Source organism: Rhodnius prolixus, unplaced genomic scaffold, assembly GCF_049639745.1.
Source record: "Rhodnius prolixus isolate KJV_2025 unplaced genomic scaffold, Rpr scaffold_6, whole genome shotgun sequence".
Lineage (NCBI taxonomy): Eukaryota > Metazoa > Arthropoda > Insecta > Hemiptera > Reduviidae > Rhodnius > Rhodnius prolixus.
This window is the reverse complement of record NW_027411634.1, coordinates 28,323,422-28,335,266: the sequence shown is the minus strand read 5'-3', so window position 1 is coordinate 28,335,266 and position 11,845 is coordinate 28,323,422. Positions and strand designations below refer to the sequence as shown.

Here is an 11,845-nt window from a genome sequence, read left to right as displayed (position 1 = left end):
GTACTTTCGTTTGTCTTGTTTCCCTCCTAACTTAAATAACTTGGTAGTCTTCTTTCTTCTAGAGTCTGCGATCGAGTTATATCCAATTTTGTTTAATTAATATTCCTTTGCTTTTATTTTTTTTAAGAGAGAAATAAAAATGAATTCTGATATTAACATTCAACATTGGGCACGGAGTCTAGGATATGAAAAAGCTGAAGAGAAAACGTTTTGTGATTCTTGGACTAAGTAAGTTTTTCATATTTCAAGTTTTATAAAATAGTTTCAAGTGGATACAAAATATTCACCGTAATGGTTTGTATTATTATTTAATTTTCTATTATTTATTTATTTTTCAAATCTTTCAAGAACAAGTCTAACTGATTGCTTGTACGGCCTCCATCAGCCAAGCAAAATGTTTTTAACGAATAATTTCTCTCATTTACGATACAGCATGTTGCAAACCGAACATGCCATGTTATTCAACTAGTAATGCATCAACTAAATTTGGTAACTGGTATCTGACGTATAGAGAAAAGTGGTAAACCCTTTAGCTCACTATTTCATTTAGGCCTGAGTATGTGTCAAAATTAAAGGTCCTGTAAATATCTTAAAAGATTATTTTAGTAATGTTACTTTTGTACTCTTCAGAGATTATTACTAAAAGAAGGTATTGCTTCCGTGGAAACCGGAAATATGTTTTTATAATAATTTGATATGTTTAGAGAGTAGCTGCTAAGATAAATATGCTGCGACCAAAACAGAATTATTGTTGGGGTTGTTCAAAGTGCAGGGGGCAGTAATATGAACAATATACATCTTTACGTGAAAGTTATACAGTTATATGTATATATGTAGTACATATATCTTTAATGGGTAGCGTGTAATGAGGTCAAGTTAATACATGGGTTCGCTAAACTAAAACTGAACATAGAAACGATTTTTCTGGGCCTTGCTTGTTGATTGTTGGGTGTATCAACATAATGTAGTACTTTTCTATTAGACTGCATACCTGCAGTGACACCAAGGTTCTTGAGAAATAGCTAATACGGAAATACTAGTAAATAAAATGCTAGCAATACTTTCATACTAGTAATCTTTGTGATAGGTCTGTTTGAAAGTGAATGCGGTAAAACAAAGATAAGGTGTTATTTATCGGCCCAGTTGCCGGTTTATTTTCCGAATGGAGACAGTGCGAATCCTCCTCTAGAAGTGTGGCTTCAATGATTGTTCATTATGTGAAAGTGGTCCCTTCAGTTTATTGCGAGTTAAGCAGATAAAAACTTTTTGGCCAGTCCAACTCATTGTCAACAGAGAAATGCTTTCGAAAAAAAAAACAATAACTTTATCTTAAATATTTTTTAGTACAAATTTAGTAAAATATTCTAGTTATTACTAGATTACTTGCTGTATAGGATTAATTTCATTAGCAAAGCATACTCACAAACTGATTAAATTGATTTAGATAACTTATCTAAGTCTTATCTGATGCTTTTGGGTTAAATTTAAGGTACCGTTAAGTTTGAGGAGGTCGCTGCAAAAATCACACATTCAGCTTATCATTACATCCTAAAAGGCAAGAACTATAAATCTTAACACTAAAGAAGGACTAAATACGAATGTTTGGTACATACATTTTATTTTTAGAGAACCATCTTGCATTGCGACTTCATTTCTCGCAAGCAGTTTCAGACAATGTATGAATCGATAGAGCGACCTATTTATAAGAGAGAATGAGTGAAAGAACTGTTCCATTCTACTTTGTAGACAGTTCACTTCTATTCCTTTTATTTATTTATATTTTTTCTTAAATTATAGGTTGGTGCCGCCATCAATGAAGAGTACGTGGCGACATGTTATATCTCATGTGCTACCTGCTGAAAAAGCAAGATATATTCGCAAACACTGTCTCCTTTACAACTTAGAGTTACAAGAACGTATGAAGAAAGGAATTAAGGTGTTTATTTTATAATTACCTCCAGTAACGGAATGTTATTTGATATGCTTACTACTGCTATTTTTATGTCAGTTACAGGCGGATATAAAGAGTTTAAAAGACTTTGAAAAATATCAGCAGATAAAGAATTTAAACGTGAGCCATTCATATTTAAATGGACAAATTGATGATGTTTATAGTGAAATTAAACAACTGTGGACGAAATTAGAATCACAGAGTAAGCTTTTTTTTCTTTTTTAATGAGTTGTATTGAGTTCATTATTGAATCCTCGGTGCGGATATTTTCGGCGAGTTTAATCGTCTTAGTATGCTTGTTTTCGTTGATCGGTTTCTAATTTTTATTCAACATAAGTGCTTTTTCATCTACTTAGTGTAGCAAATCTACTTGTGGATGAAAATCCGAAATCGATGAGAATGGAAGAAAACAAATTTTCTTTCTTTTTACAATTATTTACTGGTTTTAGGGGTAAAACAGGCAGATGTGAAAGAAGAGGAAAAAGAGAAGTTAATGAAATGTAAGCTGCTAGAATTGAAAATAAAATCAACTTACGAAGAAATTGAAAAATTTAAAGAAATGCAAGTTATTCTAGACAACATTAAATCCAATTATCCTGTTTCTGAAGTGAGTTAGATATTATCATATTACAGGTAGACATTCATAAATCTTCAACCTCGGGACTTGAGGGGTGGCGGATTTTTGAATATGCCGGATAGTAGGTTTATATAAGGTGTATATACTTAATAGAAAATTACCTCATTTACATTCTTTCAAACGGAAAAAATAAACACTAAGAAAAAGAAAACGAAATTTTATTGTTCACCGACTGAATAAAACAGTACAAATGGTTCTACAGAATTTTAAAAGTGCAGGGAAATTTGAAAATACGTTCCTGATACTCATGCCGGAATGCTGAAGAATCTGGAGTTTGTAATGTCTACCTGTAATAGATGCGTTTATTCACAAAACAAAAAAGAGAAATTTTATTATAAGAACACAAAAGGTATATCCTTTTTTTTTTTTTTTTTTTTTTTTTTTATAGAATGATGAAAAGGAAAAAGAAATAATTGAACTTTGTAAGAAATTGCCAAAATTTCAAGAAATACAAGCACTGAGTGAGAAATTACAATCGTTAGGGCAACTGGCTCAGAAAGTTAAAGTCGAGAATTACAAGTAAGTAGATTGTCATATCTTAAGGGTCCAGTTGATATACAACATTGTTGATTTTATCCTTTTTTTTTATTTTTGACCGGATTTTTATTCAATAATCAGATATTGATACATTAGTTGTGTATAGGGATTTTATCTTACACTTTTAATATTAACATTAGCTATATTTGCTAACACTCAGTAATCAATACTTTTAAACATTAAAAGTTAAAGTCCAATTCTCTACACCCAACTGATGATTGGTGAAAATCCGAAATCTTTCTGGAGTAGAAAAAGGCGAGTGTTAAATCAACGAGATTATCCAATACTATGGACCCAACCCTTTTTTCAATGACATACATATTTTTTGTTTTATTTTATGGAAATTTACTAAGATAGAGCCATAAAAAACTTCTCTCTGTACTGTAACTTTATTTTAATATCTTAATTACGAAAAAAAAACTCTTCATATTATCTAATAAAAGATAAGACTACAACTCAAAGAAATTAGAATCTTTCTGTATCACCTACTGTCTAGATTTAACGTTGACTTTAGTTTTCCCAACTGTTCTCCTGTCTGTTATTTCTTGACCCATATGACCCTCAGTTTTCTTAAAAACATTTTCTTCGTCAATAAGACTTGTGGAAGTTCACCAACGAATTCGTCTTGATTTAATAAAATATTCCGACTCGTTATGCTTACCAGTTTATAAGCCAGGTACCTAGTACTAAATCTTGAGGCATTTTCACCAGTTAAATTTATTATCGATATTTGGGCGTGGTTCATATTCTATTATTCAGATTTAATTACTCAATAGAGTAAAATTTGCTTACCATCACGCCATTTCAAAAACACGTAAAATTCAATTTGTATCAACTTCCGAAGATAGTTCTCAACGGACCAATCAGATTGTACATGCACAAACACCAATCATTTGGGACTTTGAATGAAATAATTTTGATACAATATTTTGTTTTTAGTGATAAGAAGGATGAAATTTTACAGGAAATGAGACTAATGCATTTGGAAAAATGTTTAGAAGCAGAAAGGGAGCGTAAAAATACTGAAACATCAGAGCAAAAAATTAATGTTTTTAAAGAAAAAATTATTCAGAAATTTGTTGAGGTAATCTTTAATAATGTAGTACGATATTCAATACTTTTATAAAACTAAACTAAGTGCTTTTCAAATGTTTATTTGTTGAACTTTCTACACAAATTTCTTCTAAATAGAGTTTAAAATTCTGTTTTTATGAAATGTTCAATTCTTTTTCAAGTTCTTACTTTAAAAATTATTATTTTGTGTGTGGGGAAGAATTTAAAATTATTATCAAGCTAAAAATTTAATAATATTTATTGTGAACTTTCTTTAATACTTTTGAAAAATTTCCTTCACAAAGAGAAATTTTTGGTGAGCAGAAGTTCTTACAGTTTCTTTCCCTTTGTTTTATTATATATATAATAAATTAAAATGTAAAGAAATGTACATATATTAGCCTACAATTTTTTTTTAAAGGCGAACATACATCCTCTCATAGTTCTAGTCTAATAGAATACTAAATGGGCCAATTCTTTGGGAGTGATGTTTATAAATAATCATATCAGAAATTAGGTATGCAACGAGTGAGAAATACGTGTGATATTATTTTGGGCTGCTTGCATGCTGGAAAAAAAAAATTGTGATCGATTCCTAATTGATCTGTTCTTAGTTTTTTGTATTCGAACGGGTATTCTCCCACATTCAGTTTATCATCACTTTGTTAATCAACATTATGCTGTTTATGACCTGAATTTGCCTCATGGAGGCGTATAACACAATTTATAAGACATCACACAAAGAAGCTGGTTGTAACAGATTTAATGATTCTAAATTATCTGATGTTTATTTTCGTTTTCAACTTGTAAGCTTTTAAACAATTTAACTCATACCAATCATTTATTAGAATGTTGGAGATGCACAACAGGTTGAATCTCTTAACATAGTACTTTCTTCAAACATGCAAAAGATAGTCGATAAAGTGAAAGTAAAGGCTTTAAGTGATCTAAAAAAGTCATGGACTGTTGATAAAGCCAACTGCAAAACAGAATATGTAAAGATGCGAAATGAAATTTCTCTGCTAGATAAACAAATTGTAAGGTTACTACTGCTTATTTACTTACTTACATTTTTTACATAAAGAAACATTTCTGATTCTGCATTTTTTTAATTTTAGGAAAGTAAATTGAATGAAATTGTTGCTTGGGAATCTGGGCAAGATAAATTGATCCAGTTCTGTAATAATACACAAAAAAATATTATAGAGGAGCCCAAAAACGCAATTTCAGATATGAAAGGAAGACATCCTAAGTTAATTAAGGAAATAATTAATGATTTGAATGGGTTGCAATCAGAAATAGATTTTTTTTTAAATACTCCTCTTTTAAGGTACTTAATTCTTTTAAAGACAAAAATTGAATTAAATTCTTAATTAATTGATTAATTGATTAAATTCTTTCATATAAGCTGCTCCTCCTCTCCAAATAAATTTTTACTTTTATGTATTAGTTTAAAGCATGTCTAATTTCATTGACGTTCGAAACTTTATTCTTTTTTCTATATCTTAACTGAGGAACAAAACAAAAAAATAGGCCACCCTTCAATTTGTATTTACTATATATTACAAGCAATATGACAGGAATTAGGAATTTCGTAACGTCAGGAAATGAAAATTACAACACAGTAAAACAAAATATACATAATTCGAAAAATTCTAAAATGTAGGATATAAATGAGGCAAAGTCTAGTGTTTTAACATTTATAGGAAAGTTGTACGTTATTTTATTCGTCTTTACATTTCATCCCATTGATGATCAATTGGAATTTGACCTGAGCTATACGCTAGCACTCGAAACATTTTCAGTTAATTGGAAACAGTTCTTGCTCAATGTAATCAAATTTTGTCATGCATAAATTTTTGTTTATTTCGTTCCCAACAAATGGCATTAATGAAACGACTACTTCTAACGTAATGTCCGTATGTTGACATCTGCTGATAAAAACTTCTCCAAATTAAACCAAGCTCAAACCTTAGCCTTTTCTTTGAGAATAGATTGTTGTAGCCTTTCACAACCGCTTTCAGAAATAAATGTAAAAAGTTAAAGACAACGATGCTCATTGCAGTGCATTAAAGATCCCGCAGGAAGTTTGCTATAGCCTGAATACGTAAGAAAGTGAGGCTCTTTTCTTTTATAAGTCCCTTGTTTTTTTCTTTACGTAGAGATATATGTGCAAGTACTTGGGTGTATCAACAATAACGAGATATCCCGTTGCTCTGGAGGAAGTAGCCCCTAGCACTAGGCGCCACAGTAGCAGAAGCGAGACCCACAATGCGAAAATGTACGAGTATTGTGGTGCTGGGTATGATTCCCGGACTAAGCCTTGGATTTTATTTAATGTTTTAAATGAGAAAGTTAAGTGAAGTATTAATCTGCTCCCGACCACACACCTAACTTGCACTTGGTCGAAAAGCCCGCCTGATATGATGGGCTCTACTTAAATTGGTTTTATCGTGCTGGCAGGTAAACTCTAAACTCATCGACACACTTTACACCAACGTCTGGGTATGGAATACTGGCCTGCCTAAACATTTTTCTCTTGCACAAATGTTGATATGCCGGAATAGATAAAAGTATTCTGCTACGACGTTGTAACTATTAAGTTTTAAAAATTTTCGCTATATCCAAATTTATATTTTGGTTGCGAAATTTTATTTGCGAATTCTCATGTCCCAGTTCGGACGCTTTATATTTATTTCTACACAATAATAAAGAGTTGGGTAGGATTTATTGAATGGTATCAATGATTCATTTTCTTCTGTAACGGTTTGTATAAACTTAAATACAGATAATAAAATAATAAATGATTCATTTTGTAATTTATTAAAACATTTATTGTTCTTCTGGTTTTCTATTAGAAAGAACAAATACTCCGGTCTAATGAACTCAAATCCAACAATATTTGAATGCATCAGCCAACTAGCTAAATATGACGAAATAATAGCCCAGTTGAAATTTGCGCTGCCGCATCTTACATTGAGTAAATTTGTTGAAATCTTTGCATGTATTTTGTTTTTTCGCAAGCGTTGAATGCAAATATGTATATAAAAAAAATATTGTTTACAATAAAATAGAAAAGTTGATTTAAAATTTACAGATGCGGAAGAAGTTATTTCGGAAATAAGAAATAATGAATTATTGGCAGGAATACAATTGAAGAGCGCTTTACTAAAAGTTAAAGAAATTGCTAAGGATATTAATAAGTCAAAATTAGAATCTCAAAAAAATTTGAAATTTTGGTAAGTTTATTGACATTAAGTTTAAGAATTCTGTTTGTGGAAATGTATTTAGTTTATGTTAAACAATTTGGCTCGATTGTATTGATCGTTTTTTAGTATTCCTCTTCCCAGCTAGTGGAGGCTGTTCCTAAAAAGTGTGGGGTTTGTGACCTATTATGAAATTAACAAATAAACTTCTCACAATTAGAAATGTTACGATGGTGAAGGTTAAAACACTATATATGTGTATAGTTGTTTTGCCACATGTTAATTTGAAGTGAAATTCCATTGGGATTTTTTTTTGAATGGCAAATTTTTCAGGCACATTAAATAGAAAGCTTTGCCAGAGTAGATTGTTAGCCTTTCAGGAGATAAAGACGAATAAAAATAGAACACATTCACTCTGTCAAAGGTGGGGACTTTTTTTTTTAAATCAGGACAAAAAATCTAGAAGAATTACCCTTAGGGAGCAATTTTTATATAAATGTATTCCATTTATTAACATATCCCAGAAGGATGAAAAATTAGTTTGTTTTTTCTCTTAAAATGGCTAGTTCTCCCATAAAACACCGGAAAATTTAGGAATGGACACATTATTGTACAACGTTACAGACAATAACTTGTTTTGCAAACTTCTAATCACATTCGCAATATTGAAATATAATTAACATTTATTCCATATTGTACGATTTTAGTAATTAAAAATCGTAAAATTTAGCCTATAAGAAACATTTTTCCCCAGTTTTAGATTGTATTGTTTCACATTATTCATTGGTACAAAACTGTCCAACAGCTTGTCTTCAATTGACAGAATCCACTTATGTTGCATATCACAAAAAATGATATAGGCATGCGATAAATTATTTAGGCCAATAGAATTTATACCCGCCATTTTCACAAAACGTGAGCAATTAGCTATTTAGGACAGATTTGGTTTACCGTGCCTTTTTGGCCTACGGTGATTTCTTCAATATCTTCAAAATGTTCAAGTAGGCTACCAATAAGTTCGTCCCAGAATGATAGATAAGTTGAAAAGAAATAAATCATTAACACCCACCCTATAATCCTCTTCGATGCCTAAAGCGAAGTTAGCTTCGTAATGGCCGAAAAACCGAACTCTTTAACCTTTCCAGAGAGTTCTGGCTCTGGCTGGATCCTCTAAGCTTCCCTTTATGATAGTGGCGTAAAGCCTTATCAGAGAAAATAGTGTCTAATCTGTGACATGATTGACACTTTACATGATGTACAGGTACTACAATAAATACATAAAATAAATTTCTTTCTATCTTTTTTTCTTATCCTTCACACAGGGATTTTTAAAACCAAAAGCGATGTTTGTATCGCTCCGCATGCATAGTACTTCCGGCGAGGTAAATAGCTTTCATATTCATCCATGGTTTTGCTAATCCTTCTTAAGGTCCAGTGCAAGACTTTCCACTTTTCGATTCCTTTCAGCGATCCTCAAATATTTCATTCCAGAAGTATTCTAGCTCTGATAATTATGCTCTGATAAAGAACTGAAATCGTATATTGAACGCATTACACAAAGTCAAATCTTTGATGTGATCAACACATATGTGACTTTGGTTATCAAAACTATTTTTATGATTGTAATTTTTTTTTTAATTTAATTTATTGTGCAACTGTAATTAGCATGATTGTAAATAACATTTAAAACCACGTTATTTTTAACCATATTTAAACGTGCTATGTAATACGTTTCAATCAAGTGTTTAAAAATGGTGCATTTAATTTTACTTGACAAAATATAATAATATGCATATATTTAGTGCAATAAACCTTTCCCAGCAGTCATCTAACTGAAATATGTTAACTAGTAACATTTTATTTTGCAAGGTTTGGAAAGTGGTGGAAGGCTAGGAATTTCTAGTTTTGTACGATTAACCCTATTCCTTTCCCAAAGGCCTAAGTTCCTGCTCAGTTTGGTTACGATGTTTAGGATTCTAAACTAGCTGAGGAACCATTAAAACATGTATTAGGATTTTTGATTTTGTAATTTTTAATTTTGAAGACCTTCTTTTTTTTAAAGAGCACGAAAATTTTTAGGAAAGAACAACCTCTAGCAGAAGGATCATGTTCTAGTGGCGAGGATTATGCTATGTGGAGAGAAAGATTAAAACAAGCTGTTATCGAAGTGCAATCTGATGACGACGATACACTGGTAGAATAGTTTCAGAATTATATATGTATATATACATTTTTACTCAGTATGGTAATTCCTATTTTTCACGCTAGCTTTTAAAGGCTGGATTATACCTGTTTACTTATGCCCGCATACATAGAAACTTTGTAAAGTTAGTATAAAAATAGTTTACTAACATTTGAATATATCATTTAATATACATACTATACACACAATTTTATATTAACTGAAAGATGAAAACACTTGTTTTAAATAAAAACAACGTTCGGCTAGAATAAATTGAGAATGTGTTGCTATTGTGAATCAATCATGCAAATGTCACCATCAGTAAGATGGACTAAAGAATCTTTGTTGAGATTTGCTTAGCTATTCATATTTTTAGGTTGTAGTGCGCAAGGAGTACAGATGTCGAACAAAATCTAGTCTTACTTGTTGCATTGCCGAAAAAATGTAAAGCTACGCAATAGAAAAATCAAGAAGTATTGAAAAACCAATCTCATCATTCAGTTACATATATGTACTAAGATTTAAAATTCTCAAATTACCTGTGACCAATTAATAAAATTTCGAAATCATAACAGTTACGATATGTAACTAAACATATAACTAAACAATTTTATAATACCATGAAGAAGGCCATAAATTTGCCGAAACGTCGGTATACAAAAAACAAAATTTTGTCTAGAAAATTTTATTGACCGCACCTCAAAATTCCCAAGGATAATCTGGGATAATCTATTAACAACGGCCGGAAACTAAACCATCATACGTTACTGTGTTTTTTTTTTTATCAAGCCTCTTCTTATTGTTTCAGGGTGAATCAAGTTCCTCACCTTTCTCCTTTAATGCTAGTGTTTTAAACGCAGAAGAAGATTAAAGGGTGAAAAAATGTTGTTTTAGCCTACGGTAAAATAAACTAGCGTTTGAAAATAAATGTGAGATGTATTAACATAAAAATCATAATTTGCCCTGAACAACCATGGTTAATTTTTGTATTAAACTATTTTATAAAAATATATAGTAAAAATGTATTCGTGGTTTTATGAGAAATGTATCAAATAGTAAATAATATCAGAACAATATTCTGAATATTCTTTAATAAAATATTAAAATATATATACTCTATTATTGCTATTAACACTTAAATAATGTATAACCAAGCTGTGAGTGTTTTTGATTATAATGAGTTAGTTTTAGTTTCTCATCAACTATTGCGTCCGACCACCTGCTTTTTAATGCTTGCAACCAATTTTTATCTTCAGTGTATATTTTTGACCTTTGGCGATTTTCGTTGGGTTATTTATTTGCCCGATACAAGTAGATTAATGGCATTAGAAACAACTCCAATAAGTTATACATAATTATAATATTAAAGAATAGGAGGTTGATGCCTGTTCTGAGATAGTAATAATTTATTCTATTTTGGTGTATAATAAGCTTGGATTAGCCTCTTTTTCTGCACCTTGGTGTGTTGTGGATATCCCAGCCCAAAATATCATTTGATTGACTACAGTTAAGTACGTTCATTGCACTAAAGGTTTGTTTGGGTTGATAAAAGTCTATCAGATTAAAATAGTGCTCAGCTCTTCACAGTAATAATTTTATAAAGAAAATAACGTACGTATATAAATGTCAAAAAAATTTTGTTTGTGATATGTATTGTTTTTTCTTAAATAAAACATTATTATTATTACAAATGTCCAAATGCAATAGCTCTGCTCATTACATTTGACTGCAATTACTCGCCATTAATCGGAATTAGAGGGAAAACAATTATCTAACGAGTAATTTCTTTTAAAATATTTTACCTACTATGTTGATGCGTTTACTAAATGATTTCGGAAGAAAGATGATTTTTTTTTTAATTAGAGAGACTTCCAATTAAAAATTCATTAAAGAAAGCTGGAAATTGTTATGGAATATAGATACAAAATTAATAACTAAAATAGGTTTTAAAACTAATTTTATTTTGGAATCTTGGCACTGCAGAAAGTAAGTTGTAATGAGGATGGGAAAAAATTAGTATCCCGAAATTATTTTGGAGGAACTTTTTATTTCTTGTTTTTGGTAAAGTTTACATCAAGAATTTTCGTATGCTGGAGCCTTTATTTTTTTATGATTTGAAACTTTCGACTAAAAGAAAGTTTAAAAGTAGCTTTTCTTTACAGTCATTAAAAATTTTGTGAGTAAATTTTTATTAAAATGTACATACTTAAGTAATCTAAGGTAATTGATAAAATTCTCCCCTCCCAAACTTAAGTACATTCTACGGCTTCTTATTTTTG

The 11,845-nt window shown here is 30.5% G+C and overlaps 1 protein-coding gene across 3 annotated transcripts; it reads left to right on the top strand.

Moving 5' to 3' along the window:
* The first annotated feature begins 20 nt into the window (after window positions 1-20).
* LOC141461101 (uncharacterized) lies at window positions 21-10,676 on the top strand. 3 transcript variants are annotated; one of them, XM_074141798.1, is made up of 13 exons: window positions 21-228; window positions 1,798-1,936; window positions 2,015-2,153; window positions 2,401-2,558; window positions 2,977-3,107; window positions 4,065-4,209; window positions 5,027-5,215; window positions 5,297-5,508; window positions 7,037-7,158; window positions 7,276-7,417; window positions 9,464-9,578; window positions 9,653-9,711; window positions 10,375-10,676. In XM_074141798.1, exons 1-13 carry the CDS (start codon window positions 140-142, stop codon window positions 10,418-10,420), a joined length of 1,686 nt encoding a protein of 561 aa, XP_073997899.1. In that variant the 5' UTR covers window positions 21-139; the 3' UTR covers window positions 10,421-10,676. The 3 variants fall into 3 exon arrangements, with proteins under 3 accessions (XP_073997899.1, XP_073997898.1, XP_073997900.1); XM_074141797.1 differs by having other exon boundaries at window positions 2,009-2,153; XM_074141799.1 differs by lacking the exon at window positions 9,653-9,711 and having other exon boundaries at window positions 2,009-2,153.
* The last annotated feature ends 1,169 nt before the right edge of the window (window positions 10,677-11,845 follow it).

Excerpts from the sequence above, each read along its gene's own strand:
- LOC141461101 (XM_074141797.1), top strand. The coding sequence starts at position 140 with ATGAATTCTGATATTAACATTCAACATTGGGCACGGAGTCTAGGATAT. Across the intron at positions 229-1,797 it reads TTTTGTGATTCTTGGACTAA|GTTGGTGCCGCCATCAATGA; the intron begins GTAAGTTTTTCA and ends CTTAAATTATAG. Across the intron at positions 5,509-7,036 it reads TTAAATACTCCTCTTTTAAG|AAAGAACAAATACTCCGGTC; the intron begins GTACTTAATTCT and ends GTTTTCTATTAG.